Source organism: Phodopus roborovskii, unplaced genomic scaffold (assembly GCF_943737965.1).
Source record: "Phodopus roborovskii unplaced genomic scaffold, PHOROB, whole genome shotgun sequence".
Classification (NCBI taxonomy): domain Eukaryota; kingdom Metazoa; phylum Chordata; class Mammalia; order Rodentia; family Cricetidae; genus Phodopus; species Phodopus roborovskii.
In genome coordinates this window covers 29,513,223-29,538,886 of record NW_026125052.1, presented here as the reverse complement: position 1 = coordinate 29,538,886, position 25,664 = coordinate 29,513,223, and the positions used below count along the sequence as shown (strand labels likewise).

Sequence of the window (25,664 nt, the reverse complement as noted above, 5' to 3'; positions counted from 1 at the left end):
CAGCCTGTCAAGTGTGGCGATATCCATCTCAAAAACAGAACATCTGTTCACTTTTGCTCTTTTAGGTTCAGGATAGACGATTAAAAACTCCTTGGTCAACCGGGCAGTGGTGGTACACACTTTTAATCCCAGCACTCAGGAGGCAGAGGTAGACAGATCTTTGTGAGTTCCAGGCCAGCATTGTCTACAGAGTTCCAGGACAGACAGGGCAACACAAGAGAAACCCTGTCTTAAAAATCTTAGTTAAAAGAAATTTCTTTTTTGTCAGACTATATTTGCAAAAGAATTTATTCTTTAAAATCTATTTACATTGCCATACAAAGGTACTAGACTGCAACTGTCCTCAGCTTATCTCAGGAACCTTCCAGTGAGCCTTCTCGTATAATTGCCCGGGCAAGATTCCGGGCAAGAGCCAGTCTCAGCATCTCCACCTTGGTGGTCTCTATGTCGTCATCCTAAGAGCAGAAAGGCAAAGTGAGGCAAACAGGCAGCATTCTCAAAGGCTTCCAAGAGAGTAAGACCAGTGTACTATGGGTAGCTCTGCAGTAGATGGCAAGGGATAGGAAGACTAGAACCATCCCACCTGCTCCTAAACATTGCTGTCACCGGGCACTGGTGGCGCATGCCTTTAGTCCCAGTACTCGGGAGGCAGAGGCAGGTGGATCTCTGAGCTCGAGGCCAGCCTGGTCTACAGAGTGAGTTCCAGGACAGCTAGAACTGTTACACAGAGAAACCCTGTAATAGGACAGGTTAATAACTAAGGCCCATGAGTTCATGAGGGTGTTTCAGGACCACACGAGAGGAGAGGGAAGTCCCCAGATAAATCTTTCCCACTTCAACATGGAACCACCTCCCCAAAGTTAAGATGACCTGGAGTCGCTGGGCATCCGGCTCACCACACCCTGGCCTCCCTGAGGCCAAGTCTTCTAGGCAGCGCATCAGCTCGTATGTCTGTTCTGATGAAAAGATCACCTAGGGGGCAGAGCCTGAGTTGAGCTAGGCAAGGGTGAATTCAGGGAAGGCCTTGTAAGGACCTGGGAAGAATGCTTTGGATGCAGTGGTCCTGGTCTCCCATCCACCCGTCCAGGAAGGCTTAGCGCTTTTAGCAGAAGCCATCACTTGGGCTTTTCTTTCATGCCCCAAATAAACTTGCATGCACATGCGCATCTGTATGACTACAGAACCAAGCTAAGGAGGACCAAAGGACAGAATAAACCCTGCTCAGATCGATGAAGCCTTACCTGTTTCTGTTCCAAAAGAGGCAGGGCATCTGTGAGCAGCGTCATCCAGAAAGAACGGGGTGCAATCTGAGAGGTCATGAGGGACAGCAGAAGGGAAGCAGCGTCACCGAAGCGCTTCTCCCCGTACAGTCTGTGGAACTCCCGGTACTTCCCTGTTAGGAGAGGCGTGCGTTCACCTGAACATCCTCGCCATTCACCCGATACTTAGAAAACTGCAACTCCACACACCACTGGCATGTTTGTAGAGCAGTCTCAAGTCATAGATAAAGGAAATAAATGTAGGATTTAAAGACAGACCTTTAGGAACACCAAATCTGTGGAATCACCAGCACTGTAATAGACTATAAGAGATCAGATAAGGACTAGAAAGGCGGTTTCTGTGGTTTATCATACTAACTTTTCTTAAAGATTTGGATTCAGTATTCAGTATCCACATAGTAGTTCACAATTATCTATCTTCAGTCCTATGGGACCCCACAAACTCTTCTGGCTTCTGCAAGCATACATATGCAGACATATACCCAAGCAGAAAATACCCATACAGGAAACATTAAAAAAGATTAAAACAGATTAAAAGAGTTGGAGAGATGGCCCAGCAGTTAAGAGCAACAGTAGCTGTTCCAGAGAACCTCAGTTCAATTCCTATCACTTACATGGCAGCTCATAATTGTAACTCCAGTTCCAGAAGATCTGACACCCTCACACTGATATACATGCAGGCAGAACATCAATGCACATAAATTTAAGGGAGCTGGAGAGATGGCTCAGCAGTTTAGAGCACTGAGTGCTTGTCCAAAGGACCTGGGTTCAGTTCCCATCACCCTCATGGCTACTCAGAATTGTCTATAACTCAATGATCTGACACCCTCACAGATAGTTCAGGCAACACACCAATGCACTAAAGGTAAATTTTAAATTTTTTTCTAAATACATTTAAAAGGGAAAAAAAGATTAAAAAACTCTGAGTCCTGGTGATATACATGAAGTGGAGGGAGAGGTTATTCTCTCCCTGCAGTGAAGTGCCAGCTCACACAAGTGATGAGAAAATCTTTGGGGAAGTGTGACGGGATATGAGACATGGAAACTGTTCCAAACTTTGTCTAGGCGACAGTCCCAGCCTTAATTGAGACAGACAGATTTTCGTGTGTGTGTGTGTGTGTGTGTGTGTGTGTGTGTGTGTGTGTGTGTGTGTGTGTGTGTGTGTGTGTCTGTATCAGATTCCTCTGGAATATGAGTTACAAACAGTTGTGAGCTGCCATGTAGGTTCGGGGAATTGAACCTGGGTCCTCTAGAACAGCAGTCAATGCTCTTAGCTGCTGAGCCATTTTATTGAGAGCCCACATTTCCATGTTGGAGGGTAGACTGGTCCACATAGGGATTTCCAAGACAGCCAGGGCTACACAGTGAGACCCTGTCTTAAAAACAAAAATGAGTTTGAAAAGTGTCTATAAAGAGTGTGTCATTCCCTTTAATCCAAGCTCTCGGGAGGCAGAGGCAGGTGGACCTCTGTGAGTTCAAGGCTAGCCTGGTCTTCAGAGCTAGTTCCAGGACAGCTTCCAAAGCTACAGAGAAAGGGGGGGGGGGGGGGGAAACGTCATCCTTGTGGCATTTCTATATTTCCCTAAGTTTGATATTACTTGAAAATAAAATGTTACCAAAACCCTGTAAAGGCTAGTACATGGGTTTCTATGTAGCTTACAGAAATCCAAAAAGATGGTCCCCTCATACTCAGGGAAAAGAATGCAGAGACTCACCCAGGAATGTCAGTCGATCACTGAGCATCATGGCTGGCCCCAGGTTGTCAATGAGATCCAGGTCAGAAAAGCAGCCTCTCTCACAGTAATCCCTGAGGAATCTGCAGGACCAAACCCAAAGGTTAGAGCAGCAGTACCAGGCCCTCCCCAAACTCCGACCTCCCAGCCAACCAGAAAACTATTCCCACCTGTCAGATACCAGTGTGGCAAAAGCAGCATCTTTGGCACGGATGCTCCAAGAAAGGGCTGAGCCCAGACGATTATTGCGGACAGCCTTCATGGCCAAGATCTTACAGATGCTTCGAACTTTGCAGGAGAGAAGACAAAAGGCAAAGTCTTATACCTTCTTTATAATCCCTCCCGTGAAGAGCCATTTGGGGCAGACATGGACTTCCTACAGTCCCATTACAATCAAAAGTACTGTGGACTCAATATACAGCTAATCAAGAAGAACCAGAAACTTGATCATTTATTCTTTTGTTTTTTGAGACAGGGTTTCTCTGTGTAGCCTTGGCTGTCCTCAAACTTGCTCTGTAGCTCAAGCTAGCCTTGAACTCAATCTGCCTGCCTCTGACTTCCAGTGCTGGGAATTAAAGGTGTGAACCACCAACACCCAGCTCATAGTTTTATTTTGCTGCCTTCACTCTGCTCAGTACCAAAGATGACCCACCAACTACACTGGCTTTCTTTCTTTCTTTCCTTTTTTTTTTTTTGTTTTTTTTTTTTGTTTTGAGACACAGGGTTTCTCTGTATTGTGTTAGAACCTGTCCTGGAAACTAGCTCTGTACACCAGGCTGGCCTTGAACTCACAGAGATCCACCTGCCTCTACCTCCCAAGTACTGGGATCAAAGGCCTGCGCCACCAATGCCTGGCTAGACTAACTTTCTGAGTGTTTGTGCTTGACAAAAAAAAAAAAAGTCACGATGGACATAACATTCCCACCACTATCCATCTAGAAACCACAGAATCAACCTTGCTTCTCTCAGTGTTGAACACCATGAGCTCCCAAGAGATGGTTTCAGTGTTCAAGTGCTTCTCATTCAGCAGTAGTGGGAGGATGAGGACAAGGCTGCTGACACCTGTCCCTGTGTTCCTGCCTGGCTTCCCCACTGTTCCAGGCTTTACTGGTAGCAACCACCACCTATGACTCTCAGCTCTGACCACAGATCTCATGGAATGTGAGAACAGGTGGATCTTTGCTATAAGGTGAAGGGCTGATTTTTCTAGGTTTTAAAGGGCAATCCCAGCCCTCCTGTCCCTCCTTGATGGTGGCCCTGTGTCTGGGCATGTACCACACACCATCTCTCTAGTGTGGCGGTGAAAGGTAAGCTGTCACAGTGTTGGGGCGCTGTGCTCAGCCTAGGGATGCACAGACAAACCAGAGAACGGGCTGGTAGAAGCTCAGTCACCTTGTTCAGTCATCTGCCGTTGCTCACAAATCCTCAGCACCTTCAAGGCTTTCTGCTCTGTGTTGAGAGGAATCCGCTCAATGTGCAGCTCCAAGGAAACGCGGCCCAGCTCCGGGCAGTAGTCAAAGTAATCCACCCCCAGCTGCCACAGGCTAAGGTCCAAGGAAGGCAGATATTGAAAAGCTAGAAGGGTTGCCCTATGGCTCTGGGCATTACCATCTGAGGCTCATCCTCCCAACTCCGAAACCAGCCAAGAGAGGACAGTGAAGCTCCACTAGCATCCACAAGGTCACTACCATTTGTGGGGCCTTCGTACCTGTGATGAGCAAACAGTCCTGAGGCATATTCCAGCAGAAGGAATTCTCTCATATTAGAACCAAAACTGGAAAGAAAAAAAAAAAAAAAAACAGGACTGCAAGACTGTCCCCTTTAGGGCCTCTGCAACCTAACTTCCTCCTGTGCATTCTACTGGCCCTCCCTCAAAGGGTCAGTGCATTTGGGCAACTTACTAGAGGTTGTGTGACTGGAGGAGTCTGCAGTGATCCAAAAGGTCGGTGAGGTGAGCTACAAACCACCAGTTGCTCAAGGCGATGCTGCAAATGCAGACACCAAGGGAAAAGAAGTCAGGGACGGGACCAAGTCACATGAAACCCACACATCTTAAGCTTTAAAAAGACAATAGGCCTGGGCAGAGGAACTGTGGAGGGGAAGGTCCCTGTAACAGGCATGACGACCCAATTTTAATCTCTGGGACCCACATAATGAAGAGAATCAACTCTCAAAGTTGTCCTTAAACCTCTACTGGAAACAGAGCATGGATATGTGTCTATGTGCATCAAGGTAGTAATTAAAAAAAGAAAAGAGAGCCTCCTTTTATAATCCCAGTGCTTAGGAAGCACAAGCAAGCAGATCTGAGTTTGAGGCCAGCCTGGTCTACAGAGTAAGTTCCAGGACAGCCAGGGCTACACAGAGAAACCGGTCTCAAAAAACAAACAAAACATGGTGGCACACATCTATAATCCTCATACCTAGTAAGTAGTGACAAAAGGATTAAGAGTTCAAGGTTAGCCTTAATTATGTATCAAGTCCAGCTTCTGCCTGAACTACAGGAAGCAGCCCTCCCCTCAAGATCTAACATGGTAGCAGAAAGGAAACCCTTCCCACTGCCCAGATCTACTGTAACAAATCCAGGCCAGTGCTTCTAAGCAAGGCTGTATGCTGCTACTCCCAACTTCCTCCCTTCTCAGCAGGATGCAAATCAATTATCGGTACAATACAAGCAGCCAGACACCTGCCCAAAGACTACACACAAAGACCATGAAAGTTTTCCTGTTTGAGACTATGTAGCCCTGGCCTGGCCTGGCCTGGAACTCACAGGTTCACAGCCCTCATTGCAATGAGCCTTAACAGAAGAAGGGAGTGTTCAACATAATGAAAGGTAAGCCTTCCTGCCTGGTGTTGTGATCTTGTACCTGGGAAATGGGGACAATAAGATTAGGTGTTCAAATCCAATCTTGGCTACACAGTTGAGTTTGACCCCTGAGTTACAAGAAACCCTGCTTCAGAGAACCAAAGCTTGGCTGGGTGCAGTGGCTCATGCCTTTGACCCTTCCTAGTACTTGGGAAGCAAAGTCCCAGCCATGACGGTTTAATAGCCCAACCCACTGAAGTTAACTCTCGGGAAGCACTTGCCTCCAAAGTGGGCGTATGTTCGTAGGTTCCTAATCCTAAATTCACTATTCCTAGACTTTTTTCTTATCTAACATTTATTTGTGTTTCTGTCTGTAAGTGAATGCAATGCCACAGTGCACACAGGGAGGTCAGAGGGCAGTTTTCAAGTCAATTCTCTCTCTCCACGACTTGGGTTCCAGGAATCAAACTTTTTGGACTTGGTGGCAAGCACATTTGACCTGCTAAACCATCTCTGAGTCCCTTTCTACATTTTCTTCTCATGCTTTTCTTTTTTGAGATAAGGTCTCATGTAGCTCAGACTGTCCTTGAACTTGTGATGTAGTACAGGCCAGCCTTTCAACTCCTGATCCTCCATTCCTCAGTCTTCCAGGTGGTAGGAATGTCATAAACTTGAGCTACAAACCCTGGCTATTTCCTGTCAATGTCATTTCCTGCAATACTAGTTTAAATGTCCCTGGAATGGAAAAACAACTCTAAACAAGGTAGCTTTCAAGCTCCAGTGAAATCCCCAACTCATCACAAGAAGCCATTATCTGTGAGCGTGTGGTTACACAGGAGACCTGGGTCATCTAAAGTGGCCTTGAGGACTATAGTGAGTAATAAGGACTCTCCCTCGCACATGAAATGCAGTTGGTTTACAGAGGAACTGGACAGGCTACAACCCCTGCCTCTCACGTTCCATCACACGGAGCAAGCCCTGGAGGACAGAAAAGGACCAGGAGTTGGGATTGGTGGCTCAAACAGATTCCACAGCACCTGCAAGGCTGAGGCAGCATTGCTGGCCTGCTGGGCTACACAGCGAGCGGACTTTAAAACACGCTAAGCCGTGACAGACTGTCTCACAAAACAACAGGTGCCATCGCTAAAGCAGAGCCCAGCACTCAAAAGAAAATGCACCTGCTGGTACCTCAGCCCACACTTCCAGTCTCTAGAATAGGTAAATAATTTCTATTCTACACAAATGTCCCAGACTTCGGCACTCCATGACAGCAAGTACAGGAAAACAGGTAAAAAAAAGGTGGTATGGTTGTCCCTACCTATAATCCCAGATATTTTCTTGAAAATCCAAGGGTCCCTATGCTACATAGTCAGCTCCAGGCCAACCCCAAAACACAAGACACTGAGATGGCTTGCTGCATAAGAACACTTGTCCAGGGGGTTGGCAAGATGGCTCAGCGGTTAAAAGCACTGGCAGCTCTACCAGCAAGCACATGGTGGGCTTTCACAAGGCATTAACCACCACAAACAGAGCACACATACAAATACAAAACAAACCTGCATAAATAAGCTACTACACATGAAAAAAACAAACACGCTCTTACGAGCCCTTTCCATGACATCTCCCATCAACACACCAGGGCTGTGGTGGTGCACATCTTTAATCCTGGCACTGGGGAGGCAGAGACAGATGGATCTCTGTGAGGCTGAGGCCAGCCTGGTCTACAGAGTCATTTCCAAGACTAAACAGAGAAACCCTGACTTGAAGAAAAAACTAGGACAGAAAGTGGAAGAGTAGGAATGTAGTAGTGAATGGAATGGAGCTGATGGCTGATGCACATTTAATGCTGAATTATATCCGTCTCAATCCACAGTAAAAACGAGGGTGCCCTACCTGCACTCCTTGATCACTTGGTGAATGTCGAACTCAAAGGCTGCCATCAAGATGTTATCCAATGGCTCCGGACTGCTCTCACCTCCCAGAAACATGTCCAGGCTAGACTGCGGACAGGTGATAGCCCGCTCTATCTTCAACACGGAAGCAGACACTGGGGCTGGGGCGGGGGAGGGACAGGACTGCCTGTGGGCAGTCTGGAGGAGTTCCTTCACAGACGACTGAAGGAAAGAGCCTCCAAGTCCCGTGGAGGCCACACCAAGAGTTAGGGAACCAAGGGTCCCCTACACTGTCACTCACTCACCTGGGCATAGAAGTGCAGGTCGATGGGTTTCACTGTGGGGTTAGAATACAGCAGCCTGGTCACTAGGAAATGGTACCAGTTGCTCAGAAGCTCCTTGTGCTCCAACAAGGTGGCCTCATCCCCCAGCATGATCTGAGGAGAGACATTCCCTGAGCTCTGCTGATCTCATCTGGGGCCATGGCTCTCAACTACAAGTTGAAAGTTCCCTCCTTTGCAGCCAAGTGACTTGACAGCCCTCTCCACAGTGAAGCCAGCTCCTTGCTGCCTGGATGCCAGGCTCCCAAGGAGGTGCCCAGCCCTGGCCTGAGCCCACACCTTGCAGAGAGACTCCAGGCGGGGGCTGGCTGCGAATGTGCTGTCTTGCAAGTGGCGCTCACATTCCTCACGCCAGTGCTGCCACTTCAGCTCCAGCTCCGTCAGCGTCTGAGTGTTGCCAGGCTGCGGGAGAGACCGGCTGTGAGGTGCTCGCTAAGACCCCAGACCTACATGATCCCTGACCCCCAGCTCCAAGACCGGGCAGGCAAGGCGGCTCCCACATACACTGAGAATGGGCATTGTCCTCATCAGATCCCCAAGGATGCGGCACATGCTTGCACAAGAGGGGTTGGCATCAGCTTCTTTGGACAGCATCTGTCGTGCCTCGTCCAACCGGCCCTGAAGCACCAAGACGGTCACCTGCAAACATGGGAGACATGAACCCCAGCACAAGGCTCAGTGATGCCAAGTGCTGACTCCTCCACGCTGCCCTTGACCGGAGTCAGCAAGAACTCCTCCCTTGCAGCAGTAACTCCCAGTCAGACCCAGTGCTGTCTGATTTTATAGTCATCAGAGAGACTGGAGCCTCCGCTGAGAAAATGCCTCCATAGGATCAGGCTGTGGGGAGACAGGTGAGAGCATTTTCTCAATTAGTGATTCATTCCGGAGGGCCCAGCCCATGTAGCGGAGGGCATCCCTGAGCTGGTGGTCCTGAGTTCTATAATGAAGTGGGCAGAGCAAGCCAGCAAGCAGCACCCTCCATGGTCTCTGCCTCAGACACTGCCTCCCGGATCCTACTGAGTGTCAGCTCCTGCCTCAGCTTCTCTCCATGCACTATTATTCTGGAATATGTAAATTAAGCCCTTACCTCACCAAGCTGCTTTTGGCCATTGTATTTCATCACAAGAATAATAACTCTGACTAAGATTTTACTCCTTCAGCAAACTGTCAGTTATAAGATAGCTGGCAACCAACTTTAAATGTTTTAATTCCTGCGTGTGTGTGCGCGCTTGTGTGCGTGTATGCATGTGTGTGTATGTGTGTGTGTACAGTTGTGTACCATGAGGAAGGCAGAGGGCTCTATCAGGTGATAGGCTCTATTACTCTATGACTTAGTTCCTAGAGACAGGCTCTCTCACTGAAGAGTTAGGCTGGTGGCCATCCCCAGCAATCCTGATTGCCACACCCTATAGCACTGGAATTACAGGCAATCATACCACCCAACCGTGTCTCACAACAAGGACAACAAAAGCTCCAGGCCGGTAGAGCTACACAGTGAGCTTGTCTCGGAACCCAAAGCAGCCAGGCAGTGGTGTCACAAGCCATTCACCCCAGCACTCAGGCGATAGGAATCTGTGAGTCAAGGTGTCAAGGCCAACATGGTCTGCAGAATGAGTGCCAAGGCAGCCAAACACACAGAGCAAAGAAACCCTGTCCCAAAGAACAAACACAACTAAACCAACAACAACCACCAAAAACAAAAACCAGGAAATAACCGCGGATACTCTTTTTCTTTTTGTGGTGCTGGAGATTGTGGTCTCAAAGATGCTGGCAGGCATTCTGGTTCTCAAGCTTACTAATGCCGGCACCCCCAACCATAAAATTACTTCATTGCTCCTTCATAACCAGATTTTGCTAGTTATGAATCCTAATGTAAATATCTGATAGCTACATTACTGCCCTAGAGTAGTCTACTACCTCAAAATGGCCCCTGTACCCTTCTGCACTCCGCCCCCGTCAACCACTTTTACCATCTCACCTCCTCTTCCTCACTCTACAAACAAATCAAACCTCCTTTCCAACAGCAGGTCTACCAAGTGTTACCCCACATGCTAAATTACTTGCACACTACTGTGCAGCAGAGAAAGACGAAAGCCCTAGTAAAACCGCTTCTATGATAATGAACTCAAAAGAGCCCAGCCAAGGCCTGTCAGTCATCCTACGTCATCTCACAGCACCAGGATGCAGAATGCATGGCAGAAGGAGGAAGGGGCCTGCCCACATTATACTCACCAAGTTCCAGAAGCTCTCATGTTTGCTTGGGTTCTCACTGCCCAGAACGTCTGCCGATAAACTGTCCACCTCACACACGTGCAGTCGGACCCAGTCAAGAAGATGGAGGAGGACAGGGCCAGCTGAGAGGAGAGACTCACGTCACACAGAGGCCCCGGCTTCCCCTGCAGCAAGTTCCACTCTACCCAAAGCACAGACACTGACGTTACAGCCGAAACCCTGACTGCAGAGGGGAAAAGCAGGGAGCTTACAAGTCAGTCCTCATCTCTGCAGGCAGGACCATCTTGTAATTTAAGAGAAGCAGTATTCGAGAGAAAGGTGCCATGCAGCAGGGTTCACGCAGAGGGGTTTTTATTAAGGAAAGGGATCATAAAAAGGAGAAAGGGAGGGGTAAACTGGCCTCCAGGGACAGGAGCAGCAAGAGAGAGGGAAGAGGGGCAGAGAAGGGGGGGAGGAGGAGAGGCAGGAGGATGGGAGGGAGGTGGACAACCCCCCCCTTTTTTGTTTTGGTTTTCAAGACAAGGTTTCTCTGTATTGTTTGGACCTAGCTCTGTAGACCACCCTGGCCTCAACTCACACAGACCCTCCTTCCTCTGCCTACCAAATGCTGGGATTAGAGGCGTGCACCACCAACGTCCAGCTGGGCAGCGCTGTTTTAAAATGGAACATAGTGAAACCCTGTCTCAATAAAAAGGGGGGGGGGATTTTCATTTAAATGGACTTGGTTATATAAAATAAATATATATATAAAAAAGGGGGGAAGGGGGACGTAATGAATGTGCACAGTTGGTGCTCTAAGTGGCTGCAGCTGAGGGTGAATCCAGTCAGAACCCCAAGGGCAGGCCAGTACAGATGCCTGAATACTAACATTCCTCCCTTTTTATTTATTTTAAAAAGGTGAGGCGTTAGAAAGGGGTAGCAGGTGAGGCAGGAATAGGGCGAGGTGTTCTAAAGACTACTTCCTGCTGACCTGGGGGGGGGTCGCTGGTCTTTGGGGGACCTGGGAAAGATGGGGTGCTAGCCATGTCCTGGAGTAGCTAACGGTTTCACCTCACTGTCCTGGCTCTGTGGAACCATCAGGCACCACCTGGACCTGGCAAAATGCCATTCTTAGTGGATCCAAGTCAGCTCCCTAGGGCTTAAAGCACCTGATCCTTTGCCATCACCACAGCATCACCGGGACATGTTTGGTGGGCTTGCGCCTCCAGTTCTGTGGTCAACAGCTGGTACTCCTGCAACAATAGCTGATTGAGAATGGTCAGTGGGTCTCCATCAAACATCCCAATGGGAGCAAGGAGACACAGACGATGACATAACTCCCATGAGTGAGGCAGAGAAGACCCAAGCATCTGTAATTCCCAGCGTCCCAGGAATTCAGAGAAGGCTGTATTTGAGACAGGCACAGACTACCCAATGAGTCATCCTGCAAAGGGTGGGGGCCAAGGACTCTGAGCCCAAGCGGGACACGGTCCCCTGGTACCAGGACTTCAAGGAAAGCCAGAAGGGGAGGAAAAGGACTGTGTTCGAGAAAGGAAGCCTCACATCCAGGGAGGATGGTCACAAGTGATAACCCCACCAGAGACGCAATGGTTGGCACTAAATGGAAGGCGAAGCTATCAGAGAACGAGAAAGCAGATTTGTTGCAGGTGGAAGAGAGCTGATCTATGGAAGGTGAAGCAGGTGGGCGGGGTCTTAGGGTGAAGTGATCACAAAATGCTGGGAATGGGAGTTTTGGTAGGCTTATTCCCTGTTTGTGAAGCAGAGCAATGGCTTTTATCAAGCGAGCAAGAAAGCCATGAGCTGCCTGGGTGATTGTCAGTCAAGGGGTGGGGGAGGAAGGACCAGAAGGTCCCAGACTGGCACAGGCCACCCAGTGTGTCGTCACACAAAGGGTGGGGGCAAGGACTCAAAGCCCGAGAGTGCTGTGGTTGCCTGATACCAGGACTTAAGGAGGCCAAACCAAAAGGCTCGAGAGGTAAGATGAATCCTCACTCATGGGAATACCCTAATGTGGGCAGGGTGGAGTGGCTCACCAATCATACCGATTTTGGCCGGAAGGACCCAGGGATCAGAAGGGAGGCTGCTGGATGTGACTGGGTTCCAGGGTCCTGGCGTGACTCAAACTGCCTATGGGCAGGAGAAAACACCAGGAGAACCTTCTTGGTCAGGGAACCAATGTTGTAATTTAAGAAAAGCAGCTCGTGAGAGAAAGATGCCATGCAACAGAGTTCAAGCAGAAGGGTGGGTTTGTTGTTGTTATTGTTGTTTTTGCTTTTCAAGACAGAGTTTCTCTGTACTTAGGAGCCTGTCCTGTAACTCAATCTGTAATCCAGGCTGGCATCAAACTCAGAGATTTGCCTTTCTCTGCCTCCCAAATGCTGGTCTTAAAAGCATGCACCACCACTGCCCAGCTTAAAGGGATTGTTTGTTTGTTTGTTTATATTAGGGAAAGGGATCATGAAAAAGGGGAAAGGGAGGGGGTAGACCAGCCTCCAGGGACAGGAACAGTAGAAGAAAGGAAAGGGGGGGGGGAGAAGGAGAGAAAGAGGAGGATGGGAGGTGGGCAGGGCTCTTTTAAAAGAACCCAGTGAATGTGCCCAGGTGGTACTGTTACTGGCTGCAGGTGAGGGCACGTACCCTGTCAGAACACCAACACAGGCAGAGGCAGGCCAGTACAGATGCCTGAATACTAACACATCTTTCACTGGATCCTAGAAGGGGCAGACCCTGCCTCAGACTTTTCTTCCCTTTCGTTGTTGTTGTTGAAGAAACATGGTTGTGTTCTAAGGCCACAGCTCACCTTGAACCCTAACTTCTGCTTCTGCCTCCCAAGTGCTGAGTATATAGGAAGATCAGCATGTAAGTGTGCTACCACACCTGGACACAGCTGGATCCTTTACAGATATGGACGGCTGTGTGCATCAACTTTGAAATGGTTACTTGGTTATTGGCATTAATTAGATGGCACACCCCGATGGTGATAAATGGCCGTCTCAAAATCTACTGGAGGTATCTGAACAACTAAGTCTGTTATTGCTTTAGTTTTTGGTGTTGGGGGTTGTTTTGGTTCTGTTTTGGAGGTTTTGTTGGTGATTTTTTTCTTTTTTTTTTTTTTTAACATATTTATTTACCTTCATTTTAGGGGTGTTTTGCCTGCAGGCATGCATTACCCAGAAAGCCAAAAGAGAGCAACAGGGCACCCTGGAGCTGGGTTACACAGGGCACCCTGGAGCTGGGTTACACAGGGCGCCCCTGGAGCTGGGTTACACAGGGCACCCTGGAGCTGGGTTACGCAGGGCTGTGGGTCACACTGGTGCTGGGAAGCACACCAGGGTCCTCTGCAGGAGCAGCCAGTGCTCTGTAACTATGGGCTGCGTCCAGTCCCCTGCATCCAGTCCAGTCTTTCTTTCTTTTCCTCTTCTTTTTGGAAACACGGTCTCACTATGTACACCTGCCTGGCCTGAATTTCAGACCCTGCTACTGTAGGAATTTAAGGGATAAATACCACACCTGGCCTACGGGATTTTTGTTGTTGTTAAAAAAGTTTGGTTTTTCAAGACAGGGTTTCTCTGTAGTTTTAGTCTTCCTGGAGCTTACTCTGTACACCAGGCTGACCTTGAACTCACAGAGATCTGCCTGCCCCTGCTTCCCAAGTGCTGGGATTAAAGGCGTGTGCCACCACTGCCCAGCTCTGGACTATGTCCTGTTTTTTTCTTAATCTTGTCCCTTTTTTTCTTTTTAGATTCATTTTTTAAGTGTTCTGCCTGCACATCAGAAGAGAGCACCAGACCTCATTATAGATGGTTGTGAGCCACATGTAGTTGCTGGGAATTGAACTCAGGACATCAGGAAGAGCAGCCTATACTCTTAACCTCTGAGCCACCTCTCTAGCCCATGTTTTGATTTTTTTTTTTTTTTTTTTTTTTAAGGTAGAGGCTTACTGCTCCCTGAGTAAAGCAAGCTGGCCTCAGCTGGGATTAACTGCTTGCATCACCATATGGGGCTGTTTGTCCTCCTTTTCAGGCACGGTCTTGCTATGTAACCTAGTGACCTCTACCTCTCAATCCTCTGCCTTCAGCTTCCCAGTCAGTCTAACAGGAAGGAATGTGAGTGAAATGCTACGTGCACAGAGGTTAAGGCTATATGTAGTCACGGGAAATAGCAAGCACAAATCATTACACTGCAAACTAACAAGAAATAAACCAAGCACAGCACCTAAACCAAGAGGACAGGACCCAGGATGAGCCACAGCTTCATTCAAGATCAAAGGAATAGTCCCCCCCCCTCCCCAGACAGGCAGTGTTACGCTCATCACCAGCCACAGCACCCTCCACTTGGACTCCCACCCTTCAAAGCCCCTTACACTTCACGCACAGACAGTCCATAGACTGAGCACCTTTGTTATGCCTGTTGACTGTTGGTTTCTCGGTATCTGTGTACCACTTTCGTGCCTAATGGTAGCAGAGGCATGAGTGAGCTCTGAATCCCCGGGAACTACAGATACAGATGTTTGTGAGCCACCACGATGGAAGAGTGGCCAGTGCTCCTAATTGCTGGGCCATCTCTTTAGCCCCACATAGTACTTCTGAAGGGCCATCTACCTAATGTTTTAAGTTCCAGGAGACACTCTATCGACTCTTCTTGTGTATGTGATGAAATGCCCCACGCCTGTGGCTGCTCTGGATCTGTCTCTGATGGTGACACTGCTCTCTGAGCAGCAATGCACTGTCAGCAGACTAGAGAGACTGGACACAGGGTGACAGGGGCCCTGTGACGTCATGACAATTAGCCTGGGCTTACCTGGGGCTACTTCAATAAAAAGGATCTCACAAAGGTTCCAAATGAGCTCCATGGCTGACAAAATGGAGACCTAACAAAGAAATGGAGACAATTTTAACAGAGAATATGGCAGGTGGATCTCTTCTAGTTCCAGGCCAGCCTGGTCTCAGAGTTAGTTCTAACATAGTCAAGACTACACAGAGAAACCTGTCTGGAGAAAAACAGAAACAAACAAACAAAAAAAAAAAAACAAAACAAAACAAAAAACAAAAACAAACCAAAACACAACAGCAACAAAAAAAAAAAAAAACCCTACATAGTTTGCACGCTGGTGAGTTTATTCCTATATGAATTAGAAAAGAAAACTAGCATAATACACTGATGCTCTTGATGAATTGTGCTTAAAGGAGCTTTATTTAAGTAAAAGGAAGAGATCATTTTGAGAAACTTTGTCAATATATGTAATCAATTCATTGGTTAATTAATTAATTGATGAGCAGAACAAATCTTCCAAGCTGGAGTAGGGCAGTGATGAACACCTATGAACCTACCACTCGGGAGGCTGAGGACAGTCAAGGGTTCAATGCTGGCCTGGCCTGCAGTCCTAGCACTTGGAATGCGATGGTAGGGGATGAGGACTTCCAGGCTAGCCTGAACTATATGAGATCCTACTTTCAAAAAGACAAAAAGGAGGAGGAGGAAAGGTGCATATGCCATGGACTGAAGCTGAGGGGACAGGCTGAGTCCACGGGCTGAAGATCTCAGCCATGGCGAGCACTGGGCTGAGTGCTGGTCTTGCAAAAGGCCTTGGTTGGATTCCCAGCACCCCTATGGTAGCTCACAACCATTGGATACTCCAGTTCCAGGGGATGTGACATGTGTTTCTGATGGTATACACACGGTGCACAGACACACATGCAGGCAAAATATCCATCCGCATAAAATAAAACACCTAAAAAAGAAGCAAAGTCCAGTGCAGGGAAGGTGCCTCATGCTGTAAACCCGCACTAAGGAGTCTACAACAGACAAGTCCACGGCCAGCGTGGGCTGCAAAGTGAGACCCTGTCTCAAAAGCAACAGAAGGGCTGGAGAGATGGCTGTGTAGTTAAAGAATTTGCTGGGCAAACAGGTGCAGAGTTTGGGTCACAGCACACACACACCAAGCTGGAGACGTGAGCATATCTAACCCCAGCTACAAGGGGGACAGAGAGTCACGGGGGTGTGCAGGCCTCTAGTCTAGCCAAGAACAGACAACCCCAAGGTCCAAGGGGAAACAGAGGAAGCAGCGTGAAAGAGCACGATCGGCACACCCTCTTCCATCCCCGCAGGCATGCACAGGGGCACCTGCCTGCACGTGCACACGCAAGAAAAAAAAATGAGTGACAATAAAGGCGGTGTGTAGACTTGAGGGCATGCAGCTCAGGGCATGCAGCTCAGTGACAGTGAAGGTGCTTAGCACATCTCAGGTAGTGGGACTGACTAACAAACAGCACTGTAAAAACTGAGAGCCAAGCCTGACACAAGGTCCTCTCACATAAGACAAAGGAGACCTGGCCCATCCTTACAAAGATGAAGTCCTGCCACCCCACCCTGCCTCATCACCATGCTTCCGCCAGACAACATCACTCCTTGGACCTTGGCTCTCAGGAAAACACATACTGCTCCAATCCGACACAGGGTGTCATCCCTGTTTATCAGTCAAAAACACTGGGATCCCACTAAGCAGAAAGAGTCCTGTATGCGCCTTCTAGTCCTACTGAATTGTAATCACTTACTGCTCAGCAAAAATGTTGAGTTATTGAGACTAAACAGTAGTCCCAAAAGCTCAACTCTCCATCTCAAATGACAGTTTACCAACACTGTGTGCTTAGGATTCATCTCTTCCATAGGAAATGAAAACTCAGTATTTATCAAGCAGACCCTGTGTTCCAACGGGCTAAGCCTTGAAGGGAACATGGATACTTTCAAAGCCACACTTGCCACCCCAAAGAGCTGCTGATCTACCTGGAAAGAAGAAACTTCCTCAACAGCGACTACAAAGCCACCCAGGACACTAAGGACACAGAAAAACATAATGCTGCCAATACAATGAAGACAGCTACCTCTTACCTGGCTGCTGAACTGCCGACCACTGGCTGGATCTTTAGCAGCAACTAACAGAATACAAAACATTTTCAGTGAACGCTCCATCTGAACTGATTATATCCCACCTACTATGCTCTCCTAAGCTGAGCACGGTTCCTGTCATTAACACCCACCCACCCACCCATTGTCTTTGGATATGCTTATATGTCACATGAATCCAAGGCCCAACTCTGAACTGCAAGGCAGCCTCCTTGAAGGCCTTTGGAGAAAACCCTACCAGATACGTTTTTCAAATATAGCAAAATGCTTACTTGCAACCTGGTGCATTTCTTCCATACAGGCCCGTATGACTGATCGGTAATTTTTACTCACTCGAACCAATCTACAAAGAAAGGAAATGGCATACAAAAGAGCATTTAAAAAACAATGGAAAAAGACCACATTTACCCCCAGCACTTGAGAGGCGAGGGCAGGTCTTGCTATGCAGCCTAGAACTCACTATGTAGACCAGGCTGGCTGCTATCTCACAAAAATGAAATCTAATTCAATTTTTATTTTTTTGGGGTGGGCACATACAAATGAAGTAGAATCCAAACAGTAAAGCTTATCAAACAGTAAGTAAGTATTGCAGCAGTATTTACACAATGTAGAGGTCCCCTCCTGGGAGAACACACAAGAGAACCAGGAGACCCACGGCCCTCTGTCACTCACAAGTGGACTTTACTTCCTCATGGACTTCGGCAGCCAACAGCACCCTACTTACTGTGCTTTCCTGGATTTTCCGGTCAGTTCCTCCTCAATTCTTTGCAGGCCAACGAAGATCCCATGGGATTCATTGAAGAGTTTTCTCAGAATGTGAGAGTGGATGTCTGCGTCCTTCCGTATGACGTAGATAAAGGGGCAGCTCGGCACCTGCTCGGATGTGTCTGCTGCAAAACAGAAAAAACATTAGTTTAACATCTATCATTTTGCTGGGCAGTGGTGGCTCACATCTTTAATTCCAGCACTCGGGAGGCAGAGGCAGGTGGATCTCTATGAGTTCAATGCCAGCCTGGTCTACAAGAGCTAGTTCTAAGACAGTTTCCAAAGCCACAAAGAAACCCTGTCTGGAAAAAACAAAAACAGAAATCTATCATTTCCGACAAAAGAGAAACCATTCTAGTATTTCTGATTCTTTAATTTACAAAAACTTGGCTGAGCATGAGGGCCTATATACTCAGCACTTATAAGATTAAAGCAGGAGAATTACAAATTACTAGTCCACATAATAAACTCCATGCAAGCTAGGCCTACCTTTTGTTTTGCTTTGTTTTTCAAGACAGGGTATCTCTGTATTGCTTTGGGGCCTGTCCGGGAACTAGCTTTGTAGACCAGGCTGGCCTAGAACTCATGGAGAGCCACCTGCCTCTGCCTCCTGAGTGCTGGGATTAAAGTTGTATGCGACAATGCCTGGTCAGGCCTACCTTTAAAAAAATAAAAAATTTTCCCCCCCCCCAGAGGACGTGGTCTCACTCCATAGCCAAGAATGGTGTCAAAATCTTGGCAATCTGGCTGGGCAGTGGTGGCACACAACTTTAATCCCAGCACTTGGGAGGCAGAGACCAGCCTGGTCTACAAGAGCTAGTTCCAGGACAGGCTCCAAAGCTACACAGGGAAACCCTGTCTCAGAAAACCAAAAAATAAAACATAAAAAAAGGCTTGACAATCCTCCTGCCTCAGTGCTGGGATTACAAACAGGCAACACAGCACAGATTCCTGTGTCTCACACGATAGAGAAGCGTGTCACTGAGCCGCTAAGTGCTATCTTACAGCCTTCATTTTTAGAAAGGGTTTGGCAATATATCACAGGCTGGCCTAGAAGTCTCCATCCTCCTGCCACTGCACTGCAGGTAGAAATTCTAGGACTGCAAGCATTCCCCGAACCCTGAGTTTGGCTTCAGCCTAAGCAACACAGTAGGACTTACATCTAAACTTCAGTTACAGGGAGAGGGCTAAAAAGATGCCTAGGTGCTGAAGAGCACGGGCTGAAACTACACACTTTTCATCCAGTCACCCAGGAAGCAAAGGCCAACAATCTCTGAGCTGCAGGCCAACCTGGTCTACATATTGAGGTCAATGTCAGACAGGGCTGCACAGAGAAACCCTGCCTCAATAAACCAAAGCAAACAAAAAAAAAGGAAGACTGATGAAGGGTGCCCCTCTGTACGCTGTGAATGTTCTAGTACCACTGGTTAATAAAGCTGAATTGGCCAATAGCCAGACAGCACAGTCAGGTGGAAAATCCAAGCAGAGATACAGGAAGAAGGGCAGAGTCAGGGAGAGGCCTGCAGTCACTGGGGAAGCAAAATGTGAGGGAACAAGCCAGGGGCCTTGTGGTAAAGTACAGACTGATAGAAACAGGCTAGTTTAGTTGTCAGAGCTAGTTAGTAAAAGCCTGCGCTAACAGGCCAAACAGTTTATAATATGAAGCCTCTGAGTGGTTATTTGGGAACCAGTGGGCAGAAGAGAAACTTCTGGTTACAGAGCACTGGACGTAGGTTCAACTCCCAACACCTCACATAAATATGCAACTCTAGTCCCTGGGACCCAATGCCCTTCTTTGGCCTCTGCAGGCACCAAGCACATAAGTAGTGAATGAATATGCATGTAGCCAAATACACAGAAAATAAATTTAAAAAACTGTCATGTCAAGCGTAGCAGTTCACACCTCAAATCCCAGCAAACTGTAAGCGGAGGAAGATGCAGAAGTCAAAACAAACTTGGGCTACATGGCAAGACTACAAATTCAAGCCCCACTATGACTATACTGGGGAACCCTACCTCAAAGTTACAAAACCAAAAGTTTCAAAAATAGAAATGCTGCCAAATAACTTCAGCTTCTGCCGTAGGTAGTCAACAAATGTGCAAAGATGAAATAAACAAGAACCACGTACCTTTCTTATTGAAGGAAGTTTCACACAGGAGCATCTCCCCAGGGCCCCAGTCAAAGCACATCTGCTTCTTCTTGGAATTCACACCTGGAATCCACTAGTAACACATAAGGATTGGAACTGTTATCCTAGGAAGGGTTTTCTCCTCAATCATAGTCATAGAAATGCACCATCAGGCTGCCCACTGGTGAGCACATCTTTAATCCCAGCAGCAGGTGGATCTCTGAGTTACAGCCCAGCCTGATGTACAGATCAGGACAGCCAGGGCTCCACAGAGAAACCCTGTCTCAAAAGACCAAAACATGAAAAAAAAAAAAAAAAAAAAAAAAAAAAAGTCAGCATTGACTGCTCTTCCAGAAGACATAGGTTCAATTCCCAGCACTCACATGGCAGCTCATAACTGTCTATAATCCCAGTCTCAGGGGACCCAACACCCTCATGCAAAATACCAATGACATAAAATAAAAATGAATTATTTTAAAAAAGAAAAAGAAATCCCTAATCAGAAATGTTGGTCCTCTTGCTAACAATGAGTCTGTTTCTCTCCAATTTAGACCAATCCCTTTGAACCTCAGCTCAGATCCAACTGTCCAAGCCATACAGCCACAGGCTATCCAACATAAACAAGAACCACAAAGAAAAACTTTTCCCCTAAAAGATAATTATTCACGTGCCTACGAGATGGCTCAGCAGTTAAGAGAACCAAATGTTCTTTCCAGTGGACCAGGGCTCAATTCCCAGCACCCATAAGACAGCTCACAACTGTCAGTAATTACAGGATCCAGCCCCTCACACAAACATACACACAGGCAAGACACCAATAAAAAAATAAAAATACATTTCTTAAAAGATTTATTTACAGGATAAACAAAAGACAGGAGATACAAGTACCACTTATTGCCACCATTTTTTGGTTTTGTTTTGTAAGCAAAGGCCCAGTTAACACAGGCTAGCCTTGAACTGATACTCCAGCATCCCCTCCCCAAGTGCTGGGGTTATGACCTTGCTTTTGGAGAATGGTCTTGCAACGTCAAGTACCAAGCTAGCCTCAACTGGTGAGTCCCCAGCCTCAACCTCCAAAATCCTAGGCTTAGAGAGGGGCATCGCAATACCTGGCTAAGAATTAATCACGGATTACCCACATTTGATAAAAAGGTGCTGGAGAGAGGGCCCCGAGATTAAGTGTGTTTAGTGTTCTTGCAAAGGACTGGAGTTCGGTTCCCGGCGGCTAACAACCACCTGTAACTCCAGTTCAGGTGATATCTGATGCATACACATTATTAAAATATTTTACAAGTCCAAGCAGAATATAATACAACTCGACGACAGAAACGGGTAGCTTATACTCTCCTGAGAGAACAAACGATGCATTTATTAAGCCTCGGGCCAGCACAGCAGGAGAGGTAGAGAGCTAACTAGAGCTCTCAGAGAGGCGATGTGGGGCTCACACCGAGCTCTCTCTAACGCCCGAGGGGGAAAAGTAGAGAAACAGAAAGATCAGACAGACAAGGGACGAGCGGGGTGCAGTGGGGCCTCCGCGGCGCGATGAGCAGTCACAGGAGCCGACCTGAAGCCTAGGGACCAGCACCGCCCTAACCCAGCTAATCTGACATCCCGGACGCGATGAGTCCCTGGAAGAAGCATGCGCCCCGCGGCTGCAGTGACCAAAGAAACGCAGCCCTCACACTGCGACAAAACGAGCCTCTCCCGGCCGCCCTTACAGTTACTGCGGGCTCGCAATCGAGCTCCTCCATTGCGCTGCAGCACAGCGGACGGGACCTCGCCGCGCCGCCGATGCTCTCCGCTCAGGCCTCCCGCTCACAGCCAGCTGCCAAAGAGGACCCCCCTCCGGGACGCCTTCCGCAGCGCCTGCACACCCCAACGCGGCAGAGCCCTTCGTCTCAGCCACCGCGCAGCCCTCTGCACCGTCCATTCCTGTGCCACCATCCTGCCAGGGACAACACCTCGGGGAAAGCGGCCCAAGGGGCCGCCTGTCCTCACGGAGTGCTCCCACAGAAGCAGGCGGCGCCGAGGACAGCCCCACACCTGGCAGGAAGAAGGCCCCCGGAGATGGCGGGAGAGACGGCGGCTGGGCGAGTGTGCGCGTGCGCGGGTGTGGACCGGCTGGTCCTCTCGGGCAGCATCTCTTCTTAGCTTTGGTAGCCCACTTTCTTCTCTCCGTGCTGTTTGTGAGCCCTCCCTCCTCGTCTATGGATGTTATTAGGATGTTATTAGGAACCCGTCCTGAAACTCCCACCAGTATAACGTACCAAAAGAATGAGAGGCATCGTCAGCCTTTTACGTAGCGACAACTATTCTTTCCTTGCGATTATTCTGAATGACCTGTTTAAATTGGTGAACATACGTAACTTGGAAGTAGGAAACGGTGGCACGAGCCGGCAGTCACAGCACTTGGGAAGTGGAGACTGGTAAATCGAGAATTCGGGACCAGCCTTAGGTTGAGCTCACACCAGGGCTAAATGAGACCCTGTCTCTCAAAAAAGCAAACAAAACCCCACAAGTTGTTAAGGAAATAAAGAAAAATCCCTTTGCCGTCAAAATTTCGTCCAGATCCTAATCGACGAAATCAGCCATAAATAACAAGATTTAGGGGGCTGAAGGGCTGAGTCTGTAGTTAAGCGCATTTGCTGCTCTTCCCAGGATCCTGGTTCAAAGCAAAGCATTCACGTTCATTTGAAACAATCCCAGCAGACCCGATGCCCTCTTCTGGCCTCTGTTAGACAGACGGACGGACGGGCACTCGCGCACACTCGGTACACAGGCAAAACAGCGGTATATATATATAAAGTGAAATAATTGTTTAAAATACTAAATTTAGGGCTGGAGAGATAGCTCAGTGGTTAAGAGCACTGGCTGCTTGCTCTTCCAGAAGCCCTGAGTTCAATTCCTTACAACCAAGTGGTGGCTCACAACTATCTGTAATGAGATCTGGTGTCTTCTGGCCTGCAGGCAGAACGCTGTATACATAGTAAATAAGTAAATCTTTTAAAAAATAAAATATTAAACTTATAATTTATATTTTAAATATATTTGCTTAAAATATAAATGTACACAAAGCATAACTGATTTCCACATGTATTTTGTTAGCTTTCCCAAAGGTCTCACAATGTCATTATAATCACTGACACCAACAGTATATATACTTTGGGTGGGTGAGTAGGGGCAGGTAGAGACAAGGTTTCTCTGTAGCTTTGGAACCCATCCTGGAACTCTCTGTAGACCAGCCTGGCCTCAAACTTACAGAGATCCTCCTGCCTCTGCCTCCTGAGTGCTGGGACTAAAGGCGTGAATGGAATTTTATTTTATGATATAATGAAAGGCACCAGTCAGCTTCAGCTCACACTTTAAAGGTGACAGTCCCACATGATAGAGAAATCACAGCAGCAGGAACTTGAGGTAGCCCACATTATATTCCCTCCCTCCCCCAAAAATAGAGTGATGTTGGGCATGGTAACACACATCCTTTAATCCCCATACTCGAGAAGCAGAGGCAGGAAGATATCTGTGAGCTCAAGCCAACCAGGGCTGCACAGTGAGACATGGTCAGGTTTAAAGAGAAAAAAAAAAAAGTAAACAGTGATGAGCTACTATACTCAACTCTCTCCTGTTTATGCAGCCCAGTATTCCAGCCCAGGCAATGCTGCCACCCATAGTGCATGGCTCTTCCATCCTAAGTAACCTAACTAAGACTATTCCCCATAGTTATTCCCAGAGGCTGGTCTACAAGTCTCCAAGGTATAACCAGAATGAACCTATAACTATGTAGCCCTGGTATGAAACTCTATAGACCGGCTATCTGCCTGTAACACTTCCTGGTACCAGGATTAACAGTCAACACCAGCTAATCACAGCCTCTCTCTGACATTTTGTAATACATATTACCAAAATGATGTTTCAAGAATGATGGCCCATACCTTTAATCTGACCCATGGGAGATGGCCCTGGAGACAGAGGTAGGCAGAGTTCTATGAGTTCAAGGCCAGCCTGGTCTACATGGGGAGTTCCAGAACAGCCAGGCCTACATAGAGAGAAGTCTAATAAATCAAGAAAAATCTATTGACACTGAGGAAATATCTCAGTTGGCCAGATGGTTGCCAATGCCATGCCACTGAAAAAACATATCTCACAAAGAAACAGAAGACCCTAAGTAGATGGACTCAATGGAATGACACCCAAAATTGTCCTCTAGTATCCACACACCCATTCGCATGTATGTTCCCATCCTCACAAACATGCATACATACAAAATCAAAGCATCTACCAACCCTAGGAAACACTGAAGATGCTCTTCATCCTGCAGCATCTAATACGGTGAGGCTTTCATTCCTATAGTTAAAGGTAAACAAGCTCATCCATTTAACTAATTAATATACGAATTTACTTTCCTCTTTTTAAATGGCAAAATTATGTGTAAACCAAAGACTTCGTGTGTGTGTGTGAGAGAGAGAGAGAGAGAAGTTGTGTGTGTGTGTGTGTGTGAGAGAGAGAGAGAGAGAGAGAGAGAGAGAGAGAGAGAAGTTGTATTGGAAAGGGAAAGCGGGGGAAGGAAAGAGAAACGAGTTAAAGAGACACACAGACAGAGGACAGAAGAGAAGAGGAATGGCAGGGAAGAGGAGTGGGGGAAACCCAATTAAAAAATTAATTTTTAAAACCAGTGAATGTTTCATTTGCACATTGGCCTTACATGGATACATTGGATACATACCCAACATCTCACAAAAAATTTCAAAGGCAAAGTGACAGTAAGATAGACCATTTGGTGAAGCCTTTGCCTTGCAAACATGGGGACATGAGTTCAGTCCCCAACACCCGGATGCAAACTCTGGGTGTGTAGCGGAATGGTGTCACAGGGTTTTAGTTCTGGCACTAGGGAAGCAGAGGTTGACAGATCTCTGTGATTTAGAGGCCGTACTGGTTTATATAGTGATTTCTAGGCCAGAGCTACAGTGAGCTCTGCTTCAAAAACACATAAACGAATAATTGAAAAGTTTAATATCTGCTGATCTGTGTTGTTAGCCCAACAGTGAGTGGCAGTCGCAAGTGGATCCATGGGGCTTACTGGCCAACAAATGTAGCGTGGGGTGAGCCCTAGGTCCCAAACCCTATCTTAAAAGTGTATATGCTGCTGGGGGGGGGGTGGAATTCAGAGACACAAGCTAGGATACAACCTATCACTGAGCTATACCCCAGTCCCCCAGCCCCCACTCACTGAATATTATTATACTTACTGTGCAATGCGTTTGTAGTTCAAGACTATCCCCAAACAGATGTGCCATGCCTGTAGGGACTAGAGGTCAACCTCACGTGTCATTCTTAGGAGTCACCCACCTTGTTTTGTATTTTTCCCCTGAGACAGGGTTTCTCTGTGTAGCCCTGGCTGTCTCAGAACTCGTTCTGTAGACCAGGCTGGCCTTGAATTCAGAGATCTGCCTCCGTCTGTCTCCCAAAAGCTGGGATTAAAAATATGCATCACCACTACCTGCATAAATGTGAAGGTGCCCACAGAGACCAGCAGAGGGCATCAGACCAGCTGTTACAGGTTGGTTGTGAGCTGTCTAATGTGGGTGT

General features: G+C 47.6%; 1 protein-coding gene across 1 annotated transcript; it reads right to left on the bottom strand.

The window, feature by feature from the left end:
• Window positions 1-293: 293 nt before the first annotated feature.
• Nup85 (nucleoporin 85) lies at window positions 294-21,888 on the bottom strand. The gene is made up of 19 exons (XM_051180405.1): window positions 21,797-21,888; window positions 20,079-20,172; window positions 17,909-18,074; window positions 17,457-17,527; window positions 17,170-17,213; window positions 15,082-15,151; window positions 10,282-10,403; window positions 8,554-8,688; window positions 8,329-8,451; window positions 8,014-8,145; window positions 7,710-7,816; window positions 4,915-4,998; window positions 4,722-4,787; window positions 4,406-4,557; window positions 3,184-3,301; window positions 2,996-3,096; window positions 1,242-1,393; window positions 871-972; window positions 294-455 (listed from the first exon to the last, which is right to left on the bottom strand). The coding sequence occupies exons 1-19, from the start codon at window positions 21,827-21,829 to the stop codon at window positions 354-356; spliced, it is 1,974 nt and encodes a 657-aa protein (XP_051036362.1). The 5' UTR covers window positions 21,830-21,888; the 3' UTR covers window positions 294-353.
• Between the last annotated feature and the right edge of the window lie 3,776 nt (window positions 21,889-25,664).